We start from the raw sequence: 21,549 nt of genomic DNA, 5'->3' as shown, positions 1-21,549 counted from the left end.
GGAATGGGCAGAAGACGCATTCTCTCAAACCTGCTAGGCAGTAGGGCTTGAACTTGCACTGCATAGGAGTGGCTCAGGTTCAGTGACCCCAAGCAGGTCACCCTGAGGCACCCAGTTATTGTGAAAAGACTCCCTGCAAATCCTCTGGCTTCAGCAGAGCTCTAATCTTGCTGCACCTGCACATTTCACCCTTTTAGGCACATGCCAATCTGGATTTATAAACTGTACCCTTCAGTATAACTTCCCAAAGAGGCAATGGATGCCAGGCATTAGGTGGGATAAATCCTGGGTGGCTGAGATCAGTGTTAGGAGGATTAGAATAATAGTTTGAGCCCCCCGGTGTGCAGAAAAATAAGTTAGAACCAGGTGTTTTTATAAAAAGTTGGCTTTTGAGATTGGCTATAATCTCTTGGACCCTTTGCTCAAATGACCCCAGGTTTGGACCACTAACCCTTTCTCACCTCTGTGAGTCACAGCTTATCAAGGGAGTGCATCATCATAGGGATTGTAGAGTACAGTACTTAGCATGGTCATATTTTAAACAGTAAGCAGCTCTAAGCACAGCAGGGCAGTTGCTTTATTATAATTAACTTTAATACAACAATTCGCAAAGCATGAGAAGTGATAGCATCAGGAGGGAACTTACCTTCTCAGCACAATAACTGGAGAAAACAACCATATATAGAACGATGGTGGATGTTATCATTAACACTCATCTGTGTTGTACAGAAGTGGAAAATATTTTTGTGCTGAGCTAACAGAGAGGCATATCCTGACCCAGCTTAGTCAAAATAGCAGATTGTTGCATGCACTTGCATGTGCTTGTCCAAGTTTTTTTCTTTTGCTATGGAAATGTAAGTCTCAAGAAAGCTTTTGGCTTGCTTTGTAAAGAGTACCTCTCCTTATTATTTTTAACAGAATAGAGCTTTTTTGTCTGTTTTCCTGGGATAACATTATTACTGAAGATAGTGGGTCAGAAACACTGGTCAAGTCCATTCTGTTGTTTCTGTTGTTTATTATCTTTAGAGTTTCCTTTCCCCTTATCCAACTTGCTCTCCGCTCTGCCTCCTCACTTCACCAGGCTTCATTTTTTCTACAGTTAAACATTCAGTAAAAAGGGAAATTGTTATTTATTAAAAGAGAAAGAGGTGTCCAGACCGTAGCCTTTATTCCGAAGTAACGCGGAGAGACTGTTTTTTCACTTGTTCTTCCTTGGCTTGCTGTAGTGTGGCAGTGGGGAGCTCCATGCTCCATAGGTCAGCTCATGTTTCGCATTCTTTCAGTGGAACAAAGACAAGCCTTGTTTCCCCCTACGTGAGTTGTGTTGGAGAAACTCATTCACAACAAGGAGAATAATAGGACTTAATTGTCAGAAATGTAATGCCAACAAATAAGTATGAATTATGACTGTTTTCTTGGAAATCCTCAGAATATCAGGGCTGTGGTTCACTGATACTACCACAACATGGTGTAATGAGCTGGGCCTTGTTTATAATGTAATTTATAAAATATAAATGGCTATGTAATTCCTCGTTTAAAGTAATTGCATCTCCATGCAAAAGTTAAATGTTTATTTACATAAATTGTCTCTCGCCTTCATGGTTTGGGGGTAGGGGAGAAAGGAAATCTTCTAAATTCAGTCTGAATGTATCTGATGCCATTATGCCTGTCTGAATTTGCAAAATGGCCCCAAAAATTGCTCTGAATTTTGAACTATTCTAATTCATCTCAGTGGCTGTCAGCTCTGAAGTTTAATGACGACAGTTTAAATGTCAGTATAGTTAACAATTTCACTGCTGAATTTTTTAGCAGGAGTATCAAGTTAATGTGCTTTTCTATCACTTTTGGGGTGTGTGGAGGCAAGAATCAGGTGGCAGTGGAGCAGATAATGCTGATAAATATTGAATGAGGAATTAAAGACCTCCACCCACTCAATAATAATAATAATAATCATGATAAATTAATCCTCTTTGTCCTTGAGGTAAAAGGGGAGAATATACTGATAGCCCTTGGTTGTCTTCTGGGTGCCCAAAATCAAAGCTGCTTCCCTGAATGGCAAGTTCCAGCTGTCATATGCTTTACCCTTTGTCCCCTCCCCTGCACCTCTAGTGCTCATTTCCCATACAAAAACCTGTGGCACACTGAAAACTAAGGGACAACTTAAATTAATTTGTGTGTGTTCCTTTCTTAACAGGTAGTAATACTGTTTTTAGGTTACTTGTCAAAAGTGAGCAATTGCTAAATTCTTTGTACACCTCTACCCTGATATAACGTGACCCAATATAACACAAATTCGGATATAACGTGGTAAAGCGGCGCTCCGGAGGGGCAGGGCTACGCACTCCGGTAAATCAAAGCAAGTTTGATATAACGCGGTTTCACATATAACGCATAAGATTTTTTGGCTCCTGAGGACAGCGTTATATCGAGGTAGAGGTGTACTTAGAAGTTGCCACCTTTACAGCGTTCTACAGTCACACAAAGATCAGGTTGGCAAGATTGCTGTTGTAGCAGTTTTACTCTACATTACTTATTCTTAATGATTGCTATTTCTTTTTTAATGTTACTTTTGGAAAGGAAGCTCGGATATTAGGTTTCAAGATTTTTTATTTCTCCCTCTATCCCCCTCTTTCTTTTTTTTCATAAGGGATCTCGAAGCTAGAGCACAGAATGAGTTCTTTCGGGCCTTTTTCAGACTGCCGGGGAAGGAGAAGCTACATGAAGTTGCAGACTGTTCTCTGTGGACTCCATTCAGTCGCTGTCACACAGCAGGAAGGATGTATACTTCAGACAGCTATATCTGTTTTGCCAGCAAAGAAAGTGGGTGTTGTAATGTTCACATCCCCCTTAGAGAGGTAGGGTCTGCTGTTTGAATTTAATTTTACACTGTGCTTGTTTTTTGCTGATCCAAACTGCTGCTGACCATTTTCTTTGCTGAAAAACAGTTGTTTTCAATCAGGAGGAGATGTGCATGTGTGGAGGAGAGTTGCACTATGTTTTGTTCTTATCTTCGTTAGCAGATTAATTCCTATGTAGCAGTTTGGTGAGACAACGCGTTTCTCAGAGTAGTGTTGCTGATTAATACAGTGTGATGTAAGAGAAAGGTACCTTGCAAAACAACATATTGATCTGTCCAAGGAATAATTGCTGTTGACAGTAACTGTGGCCTAAATTCTCCCAATCCCCCCTCAGTGGGCATGGGGGGTGAGAACTGGGCAAGTCCCAAGGTAGAGGTATGGAAAGAGGGAGTGCCAGTTTTATTTATTTTATTAACTGTGGTAGCACCCAAAGATTTCAAGGATGGGGCCCCATTGGGTGCTGAAAACACATGCAGATAAGATACAATGGCATCTTTCCCTCCATCACACGCAAGGAACTACTGATTGGCAATAGATTGTCCTGTGGAGCTGAGGGAAGCAGGGCGCTCTGGAGGCGGTGCTGACGCACAGGTCTCCAACACAGACATGATAGTCCGTCTTTTAAAAAAGATTTGTACGTTTTTATCTAAAGGAGATTTTTGTAGACAAAATTAACTTCTCAGGACACTGATATTGAATCAATAGAATTTGGTTTCTTCTTTCAGCAGAATTAAGTGGCATTTTCCCCTCACTGCAAAAAGTCTGTCCTTCAAGTATTATGAGCATTTCAATATACTTCATTTAGCCTTTGTCTGGCTCATAGATGGCAAGTAATAACTGCCAGGCACCTGTTTTAAATGCACTGGAGTGGGATGCTGTTTGGTTTTTAAAGATTTTTTTTCAATCCCTCTGCTGCAGTTGTGATCTCTTAATGATGAAGCTCTGCTTTCATCTTGAACAAATAGCAGCAACTTTTGAGTGATATCCTGACCCTAGCAGTGACTTGTAGTGACACAGCATCTGAAAACAAGTGATGTAATGTACATAATTGGAGACAGCGGCTTTTTAATTTTATATCTATCAAAACTGTTATGCTCACAGGGTTAAAAACTTAATTCAATACTATTGGGAAGAAATGCCATATTTCCTCAATAATTTGGTTATGTTATCCCATTCCAATTGTTGTTTTGAATGTCAGCAAAACCATAGCTGTTTGCCAAGATTTTAAAAAATAGCGTAATGATTTTGAGTGCCCAGTTTGAGACACCTTAATCTGGCTTGAACTTCAGAAGGCAGGTGCTCAGATTTTTGAAAATCAGGCTTCTTTAAGATATCTGAAGTTGAGCATTCAAAATCACAAGTTTCTCTTGAAAATCTTTAAACTGAAGGAGGTAAGGTCATCTGTCTAAAGTAAAGAAACTTTATTCAATCTTGAGCTTTAGCATGTATCTGACCATTTAGACAATCTGAATAGTCATCTTTAATATCGGTGTTCAAAGAACTATATCCCTTTATGTACATTTCAGTGCATGTACAGTATATCAGGGAGTGTATTTGAATGGTGGCTAATACATTTTCTGTCATGTTTTTGGAATAGGTGGTTAGTATAGAGAAGATGGAGGACACTAGTCTCCTTCCCAATCCCATCATTATTAGTATAAGGAGCAAGATGGCCTTTCAGTTCATTGAGTTGAAGGACAGGGATAGCTTGGTGGAGAACCTGCTTCTGAGACTAAAACAAGTCAACACCAGCAACCCAGTGCTCTGTAACTGCTTGGAAAAAAAAGAAACGGTACTAAACTTTTGATCTGTTTCGAATTGCATGATGATGATACTTAGCCTTTTGTCCTGCATCTCCTAAAATCATAACTGGAGCAGAAAATTGATCAGAAGCCTGTGATTAAGGACAGAATTAGAATTTGAAATGACGGTGACAAACTGTAGAAATGGTCTGAAATAAATAGGATAACATTCAATAAAGCCAAATGCAAAGTACTGCACTTAAGAAGGAATTATCAATTGCACAGATACAAAATGTGAAATGACTGCTTAGGAAGGAGAACTGCAGGAAAGGATCTAGGGGTTATAGTGGATCACCACCTAAATATGAGGCAACAATGTAATACTGTTGCAAAAAACGCTAACATCATTCTGGGGTGTGTTAACAGGAGTGTTGAGAGCAAGACACAAGAAGAAATTCTTCCACTCTACACAGTGCTGATAAGGCCTCAGCTGGACTATTATGTTCAGTTCTGGGCACCACACTTTGGGCAAGGTGTGGACAAATTGGAAAAAGTCCAGAGGAGATCAGCAAAAATTATTAAAGGTCTAGAAAACATGACCTATGAGGAAAGATTGAAAAAACTGGGTTTGTTTAAGAGAATGAGGGGGAAATATGATAATAGTCTCCTACTACGTAAAAGATTGTTAAGAAAAGGAGAATAATAAATTGTTTTCCTTAGCCACGGAAGGCAGGACAAGAAGTAATAGGCTTAAAATGCAGTAATAGAGATTTAGGTTAGATGTTTGGATGTTAGATGTTAAGCACTTGAACAAATTACCAAGGGAGGTTGTGGAATCTCCGCCATTGAAGGCTTTTGAGAACAGGTTAGACAAACATCTCTTTGGGATGGTCTAGAAATTTAGTTCTGCCTCAGTGCTGGGGACTGGACTAGATGTTCTGACGAGATCCCTGACAGTCCTGTGTTTCTATGATTCTGTGATTTACAATTTACTAGTAACTTCTTGTGGATTAATGTAACAATTTTTTCCTATGGTGTTTATAAACTGTAGGCTAATTAACTGTGCGTTTGGTACAGTATCTTTTGAATTAACCTATAGTAAATTCTTTTCTACTGTATTGTATTCTTTGTGCAGGACCAAAAATGCTCAATATTTAACCAGGAAGCTAAGAAACACTGAGTGACAGATAACAAGTACTTGCTGAAGGATTATGTTCTTCTATAAAATTATCAGACACGTAGAAGAACATAAATTGTTGGGCAAAAGTCAGCATGGTTTCTGTAAGGGGAAATCATGTCTTACTAATCAATTAGAGTTCTTTGAAGGGGTCAACAAACATGTGGACAAGGGGGATCCACAAACATGTGGACAAGGGGGATCCAGTGGACATAGTTGTACTTAGATTTCCAGAAAGCCTTTAACAAGGTCCCTCACCAAAGGCTCCTTACATAACCATTAAGTTGTCATGGGATAAGAGAGGAAGGTCCTTTTCATCGATTAAGAACTGCTTAAAAAGACAGGGAACAAAGGGTAGGAATAAATGGTAAATTTTCAGAATGGAGAGGGTAACTAGTGGTGTTCCCCAGGGGTCAGTCCTAGGACCAGTCCTATTCAACTTATTCATAAATGATCTGGAGAAATGGGTAGAAAGTGAGGTGGCAAAGTTTGCAGATGATACTAAACTGCTCAAGATAGTTAAGACCAAAGCAGACTGTGAAGAACTTCAAAAAGATCTCACAAAAACTAAGTGATTGGGCAACAAAATGGCAAATGAAATTTAATGTGGATAAATGTAAAGTAATGCACATGGGAAAAATAACCCCAACTATACATACAATATGATGGGGGCTAATTTAGCTACAACTAATCAGGAAAAAGATCTTGGAGTCATCGTGGATAGTTTCTCTGAAGACGTCCACGCAGTGTGCAGCGGCAGTCAAAAAAGCAAACAGGATGTTTAGGAATCATTAAAAAGGGATAGAGAATAAGACGGAGAATATCTTATTGCCCTTATATAAATCCATGGTACGCCCACATCTTGAATACTGTGTACAGATGTGGTCTCCTCATCTCAAAAAAGATATACTGGCATTAGAAAAGGTTCAGAGAAGGGCAACTAAATGATTAGGGGTTTGGAATGGGTCCCATTATGAGGAGAGATTAAAGAGGCTAGGACTTTTCAGCTTGGAAAAGAGGAGACTAAGGGGGATATGATAGAGGTATATAAAATCATGAGTGATGTGGAGAAAGTGAATAAGAAAGTTATTTACTTGTTCCCGTAATATAAGAACTAGGGGCCACCAAATGAAATTAATTGGCAGCAGGTTTTAAACAAATAAAAGGAAATTCTTCACACAGCACACAGTCAACTTGTGGAACTCCTTACCTGAGGAGGTTGTGAAGACTAGGACTATAACAGGGTTTAAAAGAGAACGGGATAAATTCATGGATGTTAAGTCCATTAATGGCTATTAGCCAGGATGGGTAAGGAATGATGTCTCTAGCTCTGTCAGAGGGTGGAGATGGATGACAGGAGAGAGATCACTTGATCATTACCTGTTAGGTTCACTCTCTCTGGGGCACCTGGCAATGACCACTGTTGGTAGACAGGATACTGGGTTGGATGGACCTTTGTTCTGACCCTGTATGGCCATTCTTATGTTCTCATGAGAGCATAGCTGCTTAAATTTCAAAAGGTTTTCCTGGGACAGGCCTGGGGGAAAAAAGTTGGGACTCTAGGAATCTCAAGGGGAAGTGCAGGGCAGATCATGGCACTTTAATATCCCTGAGAATTACAGGCAGTTTCAGTCTGAGTGTCAGTTCTCATGGCCTTAAAGACTTGGGATTCAACTAAGCTGCCAGGAACCCAGCATTTTTCAGGAAGAGGCGTTTCCACCCCTCCCTTCATGTCTGTAGGAGGCATCTCACACACTCTGGGCTGGTCTACACTAGGGGAGGGGATCGATCTAAGATACGCAACTTCAGCTACGTGAATAACGTAGCTGAAGTCGAAGTATCTTAGATCGAATTACCTACCATCCTCATGGCGCGGGATCGACGTCTGCGGCTCCCCCTGTCGACTCCGCTACCGCTGCTCGCTCCGGTGGAGTTCCGGAGTCGACAGGAGTGCATTCGGGGATCGATATATCGCATTTAGATGAGACGCTATATATCGATCCCCGAGAAATCGATTGCTACCCGCCGATACGGCAGGTAGTGAAGACATAGCCTCTGACTCCCCACTGAGGAATAAGGTTGTGGAGAACTTCCCTTCCTTCACATCATGGAGCCTTCAGGCTTCTCCTTGGTCACTTTCCTATGTTATTCCTCCCCATCCCAATCTCCTGGGTGGCCCCTTTTGTGCTTCTTGCACATTTTCTATTTCATACATGAAAAATCAGTCTTTTCCTTAAATGAATCCTCACTCTGTTCTAAAATCAGCCATCCTGCCCCAGTCCCTTCAATTAATTAACTGTTTCTGTTACTCCAAAAATTCACTAATTATTTGATGTGAAAACTGACCTGCCACAGGCTGAATCCTGGCCTGCTGCTTGGTTACCTCCTAAGGCCTCACCATAGCTAACTTTCCACTATCTGCACGACAGTCCCACTTGGAACGCAGCTTTGGGAGATGTGGGATGATCTGTATGTGTCTGTCCTGGAGCTCTGGCTACCGCACTGGGGTGTTGGGGCAGTTTATAAAAACCTGGGAGTCTCCCCGCTAAATCCAGACTATGGAGTAGCACAGTTGTAAAGTCTACTAGTTAACGTGTCTGTAAAAAAGAATCGAAAAACACTTCCTGCTTCTTCCTAAAAAAATATGAGGGAAGGTAGCAATAGAATCCTGCTCTAGAGGTGCGGAGAAACTACAGCTCCCATTGACTTTACGTAGTGACTGCAAGTGCTCAGCAAAACTACTAATTAGGCCATTATTAATTAGGTGCCTAATTGTGAATTTTGGTACATAACTTTAGGTCAAAATTTTCAAATTTGGCGAAAAGTTAAGACTGTAACCAAGTTACCTGCTTCACTAGTTTGTGTTGGCTCTTGTTGTCTCAAACATTATACATACAGTACAGTTTTTTAAACTCTTTCCAAAAAATCTTTTTCTTTAATTCTATGTTGCAAGAACTCTCTCGTGTTTCATTCAACATGTGTGTTCAGTGACTGTGAGTCCCGGGATTTGGGAATGGTGGCTTCCCAAAGCGAAGACAAGAGTGAAGGTGAAAAGGAGAGCAGTCACTTGTTAAATGCAGAGGCACTGCGATCAGTCTTTCACCAGTCTGGACCTGAAGGGAGTGACTTCAGGGTGGTATGTACAGCTAGGGTGCAATTGTAGAGTAGTTTTTTAAAATAAATCTTAAAAATAATTGTGGTACTCATTTGCTCAAACCCTGTTTTGATAAAGTGAACTATATATTGCCAGGAAAGTGTAAGTGTGGTTGTGTGTGTTTTGAGTTTAAACTGTAGCAAGCTACTTTGTTTGTTTGTTTGTACTCCTTTGTCAGCCTGGCTGTTTTCTCATTCCATCCCCAAAATATTTATTTACCACCCCTCCCCTAATAAGTAAAAACCAGTGTCTTTTTACAGCACTCCTTTTCACATGATGTCGCAATCACAAATGTGTGAATTTTTTAAAATGGTGTTTTGATAGAGAGGAGGTGTTGGATCCTGTCTGCATAGTTGCAACACTTATACTTTATCAAGCTTTCTTATTACTACTGCCTCTCAGCAGTGCTATCTTACCAGAGTTGTAATGAACTAGTGGATCGAGCAAAGGGCTCATAGTATTCATGGTAGCAGTGTAGCTCTCCCTTTAAAAAGCAAAACAAAGCTAGCTTTATGGGCCTGTGGAGCCTGCGGTTGTCTCTTGTCCCTCAGACTCCCAATTGATTGGGGGAGCCTGGTATTGTCAGTGCTACTATCATTTAAAATAAGTTGTTTGCCCTTTACTTGTGATCCTTAGGATAATCGTGGTTATTCACAGTCACAAGAACTAATCTTTCGGGTCTGTGAGAACCATGGTTGGAGATTTCTTGAAGGCTTTTTTGGGAAGTCTTCTGTCCACTTCATGAGTGTGGGAAGGGGGCCCTGCTGCCCAGGCTCCCTCGATGAATGTCGAGCTGCTGCAAGTTCCTTTTGAAAAGCACACCTCTACCCTGTTATAATGCCACCCGCTATAACACAAATTTGGATATAACCCAGCAAAGCAGTGCTCCAGGGGCGGGGGGCTTGTGCTCTGGTGGATCAAATCAAGTTCGATATAACGCTGTTTCACGTATAACGTGGTAAGATTTTTTTGGCTCCCGAGGACAGCGTTATATTGAGGTAGAGGTCGATTGTGACCTCTGGCAGCTTAGTAGTGAGAGAATGCATGAAGTAGTGGCCAAAGCACAAAACTAGCACCTCCTCTCCCCAGCTGTAGAGTGGAGCTGCTTCAGCTTAAAGGCTGTGAGAGGGGAAAAAGAACCAGTGCATTCCCATGGTGCACTAACTCGCAGGCAGTCCCTATGGAGCTGGGCTCTGGCACACACTGGGGCTCTCATTGTCTTGCCTAGTGTTGCTCTTCCCTTGTGCTGTAGGACTGCATAGGTTCCTCCCCAAGGGCAGAATGGGGCAGGATTTGCCCCTTAAAGTAGATCTCCTGTGTCTGTTGCCACATTTTCTGGTCCAAAAGAAATCCTTATGAAAGAGGAAAAGCGAGGATATTTAATATTTTTTATATATTAGACCTTAAAAGCACACTGCTTGTTTTAAAACTTATCCTCTGATTTCCAGTCCAGGGAACAAATAAAAGAGAGACTGTGGAATGACCATTTTGCAGAATATGGCAGAACTGTGTGCATGTTTCGCACAGAGAAGATTAGAAAACTTGTTGCAATGGGAATCCCAGAAACTTTACGAGGCAAACTCTGGCTCCTCTTTTCAGGTGAGAACTTTATAATACATCTTGAATATAGCCAGGATCCAGGGCTGAACTCAGCTACAGATGCAGTTAGGCAAGAAAGCTCCAAAAGATTGTCCTTCAGCAAAGGAAAACTGTGTCCGTGCTGAATATTTTTGCATGTAATCCCATCACTTTCTCTAGTGGGAAGGAAGGAAGAAGTGCTCAGATACTATGGGGATACTATCCGTATAAATACCTAGGTAGAACAATAAGAGATTTTTATTTTGTGTCTCATAACTGGTCAGTGGTGCGCAGAAATAATAGCAATTTTATCAATGTAATTAGCATAAAAATGCCATCACGTCTTCATGAAATAATGTTCTTCTTGAGGCAATAATTAGACTGTAATATAAGTATTGATTTAATCTTAGCTAAACCGCCCTATTTTGAAGTTATGGCATCTTTAGGTCTGCAGTGCTGCTGCTTCCCTTAAAAAATTGGCAGGAATCTATAGCTGGAAAAAATTTATCAAGTACTTTCATTCATTGCCCTGTCTGAGCAGGATTGTTCCCTACAATGTGATCTCCAATTTATTGGGTCTAGTTTCAGACACATTTGCATGGATTAAATCCTATTCTTTTTGGAGTTTTTTCTTTTTGGACATTACATTCAATACTGAATAAATTGATCCCATCAATGCTTTTAGCAGGAGACGTTTCACAGTACAAAGTCAGTACCAAGCTGGTTTTTCTTCTACCGTGTGATTTAGGCTTTAATAATAGCTGTTTCATTTTCTGTGCAAACATTGCACCTTGGAAAATCATTGCTAGTATTTTATCTCTTTTTTAGGTTCAGGAGTTCACTAAATGCAAGTAATATCTAATTTCATAGACCTTGGGGGAAAAAACCTATTCATGATATTTTTTTTTTTTGACAAATAATTCACTTAATGACATTATACCTGAAATCATCATGTTTTCCTGTTACTGCTGCCTTCAGATGCTGTGACTGATCTTGCCTCCCATCCTGGTTACTACGGAAATTTAGTAGAGGTGTCAATGGGCAAGTGTTGCATGGCAACAGAGGAGATTGAACGGGACCTGCATCGCTCATTGCCTGAGCACCCAGCCTTCCAGAATGAAACTGGGATAGCAGCCTTGAGGAGAGTTCTGACAGCTTATGCACATAGGAACCCCAAAATAGGATACTGCCAGGTGAAGAATTGTTAGCATGTAGAAAAGTATGTTATTGCGCTCTCTCTCTCTGGCTCTGTTATAAATAACGTGCTTTGATTTGTTGCATACGTAATGAAAAAATAATTTAAATGTTGTATAGTTTTACTCTGAACAATGAGTATGTAAAAATAGCCCTTTCTGACTCAGATTCGTTCCCTGTGTATGTTCAGAATTTTCATTGAGTGTCAGAAATAAATTCCCACTACTCTTGTTAGTGCTGAGTGCAAGTTATCTCATGCAGTGCTCAGTGAGTGAGCAAAGTAAACGTGGCCTACGAAGATGAGCTTCACATAGGGGACCTGTGCAGGAATTTGGTGAGCTGAAATCCTCTTCTTCCCAGGCTGGTGGCAAGTACATAGCACCCGTGCAGTGTAATTACAACCTATTGGCTCTAATAACATCTCCACCTCCCCTCCAGCCTCCTGAGTTCTGACCAGGGGAGTAGTGTAGTTCTAGACCCGTGAGCCAGCTCCCTTATCTTCCATGCAGACTCCTCTACAGAGGCAAAAAACCCATGTTATGACAGTTGGATGGCTATTTTGCATCTTGACAGATATAATGCTGTTTTCATGTGGGGCAACGTGAACCATCTATGCAAGACTGGGATGTATGAACTTGCAAATCCCACTATAACTTAAAGTCTTTGCTGGATTGCAGTAGTAGAATCAGTCTCCCCCTCTCCTCCTTCCAAAAAAAAATCTCCAAAGTAAGGAGAGCTGTGTTTTGTGGTAAGCTGTCAGACTGTGGTGTGGGAGCCCTGAGGATGACAGGCATTTCTCCTGCCAATTAATTGATGTTTTATCTGAAAAGTTTTATTGATTTTTAAAGCAGCCCTGCTTTAGGAGCTTTTGGTGAAAAGGAGCAGGGGGGAATTCTGCAACTAATAAATTCCATTTTCTTCTTTGACCTCATAACAGTCTATGAATATTTTGACCTCTGTGCTGCTGTTGTATGCCAAAGAGGAGGAAGCTTTTTGGCTGCTGGTTGCTGTGTGTGAGAGGATGCTGCCAGATTACTTTAATCACCGAGTGATAGGTAAGCTTGTCTCTCTCCCACTCTTTCATTGAAATGTTACACTGGGAATGAGGGAGTGAAATACTGCAAGGGACCAGGATGAAAAAGAACTTGCAATTCTGATTTTGTTTACAGCTGTGCAGAATACCATCTGTGAATTGGTATGTGAGAGCACCATTCATATTTGAGTAATTGCTGTTTGCTGATTACAGATTTCACTGAGTCTGTCTGAAGTATTTGAAGTTTAGTTTAAAAAAAAATTACTAATGTACATCTTGGCTTTGCAGTCATTTTCTTTTGCCGATGAGGGAGATGCTCCATTTATACCTCAAGTGTTAAACCTTGCACATGTTTAATTAAAAACAGGCTAGCTACTTGCTAATCTTTGTTACTGTAAAATATTGAGTGTTATTGGGATGTCACCCCCAGCTGTATGGATGGCATATGTAAGGATATGTTGTGGTAGCTATTTCTTATCTGACATGCTTGTGATATCAGGATGCTGGAGGAAGATAGGATTGTATCTAAAATTACCCTGGAGAAAGAGCTGATCTCCACCCTGTGTTTCTTAGGCTTCAGAGTATACAGCTGTGGGAGATACAACTTCCACCCTTTCTGCATCTTATGCTCTACAGTATGCCTTGCAGGGTGTGTCTACTTGTTCTGCAGTATAGGTACCTTTAAGACACAGAAGGCTAAACTTTCAGAAATGTGCATTTGAGTTGTTTGTGTGAAAAGGTGTAACTACATGCACAGTGTTTGGCTGCAGATGCAATGATCCGTTTTATACACTAATCTTAGGCATGCACTATATATCTATATCTATCTATCTGTATCATGTTCCATTATTTGCACTTGCTTGTCCTTCCCTAACTGTTTTTAAATGGAAGATATTTGCTTTATGTTGAGTTTTATTCATTTTTCTGTCTTTACTGCTAGCCTTAGTGTATACTATCTGCCGTTGTATCCCCTGGTCACTGAACAGGGATAAGTGCAGGCAGTTAGTTTAAGTTAGAGTATTGCTCCACGGTCAGCTAGTAAAAAAGTTAATGGTGTGGTAGTTGAAACTACCTACACAGTGGCAATGTGTTTCATTCTCAGCTCAGTCAGAACCTGCTCCGCAACTGCGAACATGGCTTTCACTACCATTTTGATGCTGATGACTTGCAGGTCTGCCTCTCAACTCTAGATTTGCCTCCTTCCATCCAAACTCAAATCTCAGCCTGTCTTTCTGATATGTCCTTGTGGTATCTCCATCAACAAAGGGTTTGTCTTCACTGCAGAGTTAACTTGGGCTTTTACTCAGGTGTTTTCCCTAACTTGATTCCTGTCCATGCAAAACTCTGTTACCTAAGTGTAGTGATAATTTACGCCCAAGCTAGCTGGGCCATCCTGGGCTCTAGGCTAAAACTCCAGTGCCGCTTACACTGAGGCTGATTTCCTGCCCACTTTGTGCTGTGGATGTAGGCTAACCCACTTGAGTGCTTGTAGTCCTCCAGTGCCTTCCCACAGCTCTTCCTGTATGCCCAGAAGGGCAGACAAGTTCTCCCACGATTCACTGGGAAAGAATTATAGCTCATTTTACTGTAGCACTAAGAACGCTGTGACATGTTCTTAAAAGTCCTAGTGTCTCACCCTAGTGAGAGCTGCACCAGTGTGGGTGCAGCTGAATGGACATCCTTGGGGGGGTATGGGTTTGCAGTGTGGCTGGTCACACCTGAGCTAGCAGTTTTCTAAAATATATTAGGAATAAAAATAATTCTGAAAATGGTATTAGTCCATTACTAGATGGAAATGGTAGAATTATCAGTAATGCAGAAAACACAGAAATGTTCAGTCGCTATTTTTGTTCTATATTTGGGAGAAAACAGATGACATGGTCCCATCATGTGGTGAGAACACTCTTTCCATTTCACTAGTGTCTCTGAAGGATGTTAAACAGAAGCTACTGAAGTTAGATATTTTAAACTCAGCAAGTCCAGATAACTTGCATCCAGTAGTTTTAAAAGAGCAGGATGAGGAGCTCGCTGGACCATGAATGTTGATTTTCAGAAAGTCTTGGAGCACTGGGGAAGTTCCAGAAGACGAGAAGAAAGCTAGTTTTGTGCCAATTTTTAAGGATGAACCGGGTAATTATAGGCCTGTCAGCCTGACATCAGTCCTAGGCAAGATAATAGAGTGGCTGATACAGGACTCAATTAATAAAGAACTAAAGAAGGGTAATGTAATTAATGCAAATCAACATGGGTTTATGGAAAATTAACTCCGTCAAACTAACTTGGTATCTTTTTTATAAGATTATAAGATTGGTTGTTAAAGGTAATAATGTTGATGTAATATACTTAGGCTTCTGTAAGGCATTAAATTTGGTAATGTACATTTTGATTAAAAATAAGTGATATAAAATTAAAATAGCACACATAAAATGGATTAAAAACTGGCTAACTGATAGGTCTCTAAATGTAATTGTAAACAGGGAATCATCATTAAGTGGGGGTTCAGCAGGGACTGGCTCTTGGCCCTACTCTATTTAACATCTTTATCAATGATCTGGAAGGAAACATAAAATCATCACTGATAAGGTTTGCAGATTACACAAAAATTGGGTAGTGGCAAGTAGTGAAGAGACAGGTGGCTGAATACAGAGCAATCTGGATCACTTGATAAACTGGACCCAAGTATGCACTTTAATATAGCTAAATGTATACATCTTGGAACAAAGAATGTAGGCCATATTTATAGAGTGGGAGACTCTATCCTGGACATAGTGACTCTGAAAAAGATTTGGGCGTTGTGGTGGGTAATCAACTCCTCATGTGACACTCTGGCCAAAAGAGCTAACACAATTCTGGGATGCATAAAGAGGGGAATCTCAAGCAAGAGTAGACAAGTTATTTTACCTTTGTATTTGGCACTGATGTGACCGCCACAATATTGTGTCCAGTTCAGTGCCCACAATTCAAGAAGGATGTTGATAAATTGGAGATGCTTCAGTGAAGAGCTACAAGAATGATTAAAGGATTAGAAAATGTGCCTTGTAACAATAGACTCAAAGAGCTCCATTTATTTAGCTTAACAAAGAGAAGGTTAAGGGGTGACTTGATTACAGTCTGTACATATCTACATGGGGAACAAATATTTAATAATGGGCTTGTCAGTCCAGCAGAGAAAGGTATAATGTGATCCAATGGCTGCAAGTTGAAGCTAGACAAATTCAGACTGGAAATAAGGTGTACATTTTTACATTGGAACAGTTTACCAAGGGTCACGAAGGATTCTCCATCACTGACAATTTTAAAATCAAGACTGGATGTTTTTTCCCTAAAAGCTCTGCTCTAGGAATTGTTGTGCGAAGTTCTATGGCCTGTGATATACAGGAGGTCAGACTAGATGATCACAGTGATCCCTTCTGGCCTTGGAATCTATGAAAAATCTGGATGCTCAGACCTAGGTGCCAATAGCCCAAGTTCACTCTGCACTGAAGACGTGCCCTAGCCCTTAACATGACCAAAGGGGAATTCCTGATCTTCCTCCGCCCTCCCTTTCTCCCCCTCAGAAATAGGTCTGACAACAATGTTATTCTTCCTGTTGCTCAATTTTGTAATCTTGGCTTCATCTTTCACTTGGCCCTCTCTTCTGACTGTCATATCCAGGCCTTGTCTAAACGTTATTGCTTCTTCCTGTACAACATTTCCAAGATCTAAACTTTCCACTCTGCCCACACTGCCAAAATTCTTGTCCAAGCTTTGATCATCTTGCTCCATAAATTCTGTAATCTCTTTCTCTCTGACCTTGACACCCAAAACCTCACACCTCCTCTTTGGCATATGACAGAAACACGTCCAGTCAAAATCCAGCTGGTAAAATCATTGCATTGACTGTGCCACACACAGTCCTTAACTCCCTTCTCTAGCTCTCCCTCCCTGACTGCACCAGAGACACTTCTTGCTCTTACTTTCAGAAATTAGCCCTGCCGTGTGTGCCTGACTTTTTGTCTTCATTGTGAGGGCCTCTCCGTCCTCTCCTCCACTGATGGCAGCCTTTATTACCTGAGTCTGCTACAAGCACTTTTCTTCATGCCACCCTTTTCAAGTGGGAAAAGTCTCTGAGCCACAGCCACTTCCTCCTTCAAGTACTTCCTCCAAACTCACCTTTTCTGTGTTGCTTACAGCAAACTGTAACCCCAGTAACGGCTAGGCAGGTGGCAAGCTGTGAACACTGCTCCAGGTTGATTAAGAATTGTGTGTATCCCATTATTTTTTTGTTACTTTGTCTTCCTCATCTCCCACCATGGCCTGCTGGTCTTCTCTACATGTTATGTTTTGTCTGTGGCTTTCACCTTCTGTTTGTACCGTGCTTTAGCATAGTGAGGACCTGGATTCAGTTCCTGGCTCTGCCACAGCCTTCCTGTATGATATCCTACCTCCTAGAACTGGAAGTGACCTTGAAAGGTCATTGAGTCCAGCCCCTTGCCTTCACTAGCAGGACCAAGTACTGATTTTGCCCCAGATCCCTAGGTGCCCCCTCAAAGATTGATCTCACAACCATGGGTTTAGCAGCCCAATGCTCAAACCACTGAGTGATCTTGGGCAAGTCACTTTGCCCTCTTTGTCTCGGTTTCCCATCTGTAAAATGGGGATAATAGCACTTCCCTCCCTCATGGAGTGTTGTATGGGTACTTACATTAAAGGTGTTCAGATACTCCTCTTATGAAGTCCATAAAAGTAGCTTAAATAGACCTGGTGGGCCACTGCCACAGTTTAAACATTACTAATAACATGGCCTTTTGTACAATGTACAGCACTTCATGTATGTCTAATATTAAACTTCTGACTTCACAGATCTGCTATCTATCGTCCGTGCTGTGTCTCAGACACAAAATGCCTTCTCTTCATTTGTTTGCCAAGCTACCTCTGCCTCCTCATTCAGATCCTTCCTAAAAACCCACTCTGCCTCATTGCCTGAGAGAGTTAGGATAAACACACACAAACTTAATGGAACTGTCAAGTGGAGTCCATGTTTTGCTGAGTAATCGTGATCTTGTCTTCACCCGTTCCCTTCCTCCTCTCTTTTCCCTTCTCTTTTTGTCTAGTTATGGTCTTCACCTGATGAATAATGTCTGAGGTAGATGGCATGCGCTGCGAGGTGGGGAATTGTGTCTGTCTTGTTTCTCAAGAGCTCTTAGCACTCAAATTATTATAATCATCTTGGGATCAGGGTTGGATCTGACCATCTCAAGTGGTAGCATAATTTGCATACTCTCCATCTCTACTAAGGTGCCTCCTTATGACTTGATGTAGAAAGTGCTTAAAAAACAAAACTGCTGTGTCCAGTGCTTTGGGATTTGGGTATGAAAGCTGAAGCTTTGGGCTTCCTGTCTCAGGTGATGCAGGATGTGCTTGGCATTTGGGCAGTAGAAGTTTTGAGTGATGTATCATGGAGATTTGTATAACTTGATTTTTAAGCCAGGAATTTCGTAGCAAACAGAACTTTCTGATAAGGAGAGGAGGATCTGGGCTGGGAGGAGAAACGTGGGTTGCATGATATAACTGCAGACAGAATACAGAAAATGACTGGCAAAGAGAACTCCTTTTTGTGTACAGTAAACATCTTTCATCCAAGGCCCTGGTCTCGCATATCAATTTGCTACCATGGATTCTTTACACATGTGAAGTCACATTGGCTCCAGTGAAGCTATTTATGGGCACAGGGGTGTGGGCTAGTAGATAAAATTGCAGGATCAGGGCCTGAATGTGCTCCACTTAGACAGATTGTCTTTTAAGGCACCAAGGAAACTTATGCCTGGGAATGATAGGAAATTATAATTTTTTTTTAAACATCCTACTTTTTACCAAATAAATACTTCCTTCAAGAGCAGTTTTTTATTTTCCACTCTAGTGCAGCTGCTCCCCTGCTCATTTTTTTGCAGTTGGGGTGTGTATGGAGTGCTGAACTATGTACACTGGAAGGAAGGGGGTTTTTTGCTTCATTTTATTGCGTAAATTCCAATTTGAACAGTAAGCAGCTTTTAAAACTGTTCTTGCTAGCACTTAGGTATGAAATCGTCTGTAGCCAAAAGCTGGTGCTGCTATTATCATTGTTTAGCACCCAGAAGGATGCTAGGCACTTAACAGAAAATGATGCAGGCCTTGTGCAAAAGAACTTACAATATAGACGCAACACAGTGGGTGGGGGACAAGGTTTATCACTGTAGGATAATACGGTTACTCATTTCAGGTGCATACACATCTTGGTGGTTCAGATTTCATTTTGTTGATTTGGCAGCTGTTGAGTTGCAGTTAACTGTAGATCTCAACAAATCCTTTAGCCTCCGCTAACCCTGTGGTTTCATTGTGACTTACAGGTGCTCAGGTAGACCAGTCAGTCTTCGAAGAGCTTATAAAGGAGCGACTTCCAGAACTGGCTGAACACATGAAAGATCTGTCCACCTTGGCTTCCATTTCCCTTTCATGGTTCCTTACCCTGTTCCTCAGCATCATGCCCCTAGAAAGTGCTGTGAATGTCGTAGACTGCTTCTTCTTCGACGGAATCAAAGCCATTTTCCAGTTAGGCTTGGCTATTCTTGAAGCCAATGCAGCAGAACTATGTAACAGCAAGGATGATGGGCATGCCTTGATGATTCTTAGCAGGTATCCTCCTCTGTCTGAACTTCAAAGTATACAGTACTTTCAAATTGCTGTGCTTTAAAACTAATACAAAGGAATGTGGCTTCTGTATCAGTAGTAAGAGAAGAATATAGTATATGCATATGCAGCAGTGTCTAATTCAAGTTTGTCTTGCTGCTGTCCCATCAGTGTCTGATCTCAACAAAAGGTTTAGGAAATTTGGCTAATAGAGCTAATTTCCTGGCAATACTGAGAGGAGCAGGGGACTGCGTCAGTGTGTACTATTTACTGCAGCTCTTAGCTTCTTCCCTTGACTGAAGAGCTTCTTGTCCCAGACTTTGTGGAGACAGAAACGTTCTTCCTTGGGGGGTGTCTGCCTTTAGTTATTGGCTAGATCACAATTATAGTGTGAGTAATAGTTGAGGCATTTTGAAAAGCTTAATAGCATAAAACCCTGTATATTTCCATTAAGTCTGAGCCAGAAGTCAATGCTTACTTATTACTCTGCTCCCAGCATGCACAGCGAAGTCATCTGTGTTTGTATTGCTTTGTTCCCTTTAGGTTTTTCGATCACATTCAAAATGAGGAAAGCCCTCTACCTCCAATCGGTAATCACCACGCCTTTTTCAGCGATGATCAGGAGCCCTGTCCAGTGACCGAAATAGCTGACCTAATCCGTGATTCTTATGAGGTAAAATAAAACTTGATATTGCCTAGATTTTCTGTGACACTTAAATAACTGTGTGAGTTTCCATAGCATAATCCTCTGGTAAATCAGCCCCTCGATAAGGTGCTCAGATACCACAGTGATGGGCATGGTGTAAATACCTAGTTAGGTCAATAAACTACAGACTAAATATATTGAAACACTTTCATTTTTCTAGGACTAATAATACTATGTACTTTTTACATTTTCAGTAAAGGTAAAAAATCTGTTCCTGTATTCTAGAAATTCGGAGACCACTCTGTGGAACAGATAGAGCATATGCGCTATAAACACAGGATTCATGTTCTACAAAGCCATGAGGATACAACCAAACAAAATGTGGTGAGTAGAATTTTCTAGCACTTAGGGTTTTTTTTAACTACTATTACTCTAACTAAGCTTGCATTAAATTTAAAAAAGCACAACAGTGTGAGTTAAGGCTGACCCAGTATCTGATGTTTTTCAGCCTCCACGCTTTTTTTTTGTGTGTGTGTGGAGGGGGAGACTGGAAGAAATATGGAACCATAAATGTTTCGATTCTTGGCTGTCCTCTTTCACTGTGTACAGTACAATGCGGGAGCGCACATTTCTTGACTATGCCATTTATATCAGTGCTGGTTTTCACTACTGTGCTTTTCCCTTCTTTCCCTTTAAGCTCAGAGTTGTCATCCCAGATATTTCAATTCTTCCTGAAGATTTAGAGGAACTATATGACTTGTTTAAGGTTGGTATGTTTGGAAAGTAGAGGGATGAAGACAGAAAGCTCCAGTGTTATATGGGTTTAGTTTGCAAACCTTATATTAGAGGTTCAGTGAAGAACTGCAGAAAGAGGGAGTTACTGTATTATCGGTGGTGCTGTCATTTGGGTAAGCTGTTAAACTGCACCTTGCTGTTTTTGTCCCTTCAGGTGGCCGTTCAGCTAGATTATAAAGAGCAAATTTAATGACCGTTTAAGATGGTGGGGCTCAGATTGGGTCTCAAGGGCCTCATGACACTTCTTAAAAGAGCAAAAGATAACCTGAGCACGCCCCTGCTAACCTGTAGTACTAAAAAGGACTATGTAAAATCAGGTTCTATTGTATTCTAGCAAATTCTGTCTGCACACAGGTTTAATAATGCACAGCTCTGCAACCTGTGTTCTCTGCGCTGAGCAGCAAAAAACTTAAGTACCAAAACCCCCCCTTCACTTTCTTAGTCTTAATGTTCCTTAGAGGGCAGTCCTCACCTCTCCCTAAAAAATTAACCCGGAGTCCTTTCCGTTCACTTACAATTTCCTGGGCTTTGACAGTTTTATAAATAACTTACTTAATTGCCTTGTTCCTAATTTAATTTCCTGGATTTGGGTTATTCTCTTTGAAACAGTTCTTTTTTTTCGTAATGATGTGATAGTGACCTCTCTTTGTGTATTGTTTACCTTACAGCAATAACTATTAGGTAATTGGGAGAAAATATTGTAAAACTCTTACTAGTTTTGAAAATG

The 21,549-nt window shown here is 41.0% G+C and overlaps 1 protein-coding gene across 4 annotated transcripts in view; it reads left to right on the top strand.

The window, feature by feature from the left end:
* Window positions 1-21,549, top strand: part of TBC1D8 (TBC1 domain family member 8) — an 86,475-nt gene that overhangs the window by 60,401 nt on the left and 4,525 nt on the right. For all 4 annotated transcript variants that reach the window (XM_075061196.1, XM_032793923.2, XM_032793922.2 and 1 more), the window contains exons 6-15: window positions 2,648-2,855; window positions 4,456-4,650; window positions 8,731-8,913; window positions 10,380-10,530; window positions 11,488-11,702; window positions 12,641-12,758; window positions 19,102-19,387; window positions 19,925-20,054; window positions 20,313-20,411; window positions 20,725-20,793. In XM_075061196.1, the coding sequence (XP_074917297.1) occupies window positions 2,648-2,855; window positions 4,456-4,650; window positions 8,731-8,913; window positions 10,380-10,530; window positions 11,488-11,702; window positions 12,641-12,758; window positions 19,102-19,387; window positions 19,925-20,054; window positions 20,313-20,411; window positions 20,725-20,793 (1,654 nt within the window). The remainder of the gene's footprint in view (window positions 1-2,647; window positions 2,856-4,455; window positions 4,651-8,730; window positions 8,914-10,379; window positions 10,531-11,487; window positions 11,703-12,640; window positions 12,759-19,101; window positions 19,388-19,924; window positions 20,055-20,312; window positions 20,412-20,724; window positions 20,794-21,549) is intronic.

This window comes from Chelonoidis abingdonii, chromosome 1 (genome assembly GCF_003597395.2).
Source record: "Chelonoidis abingdonii isolate Lonesome George chromosome 1, CheloAbing_2.0, whole genome shotgun sequence".
In the NCBI taxonomy this organism is placed as follows: Eukaryota; Metazoa; Chordata; order Testudines; family Testudinidae; genus Chelonoidis; species Chelonoidis abingdonii.
Note: the sequence above shows the minus strand (reverse complement) of the source record. Positions and strands in the feature narration are given on the sequence as shown.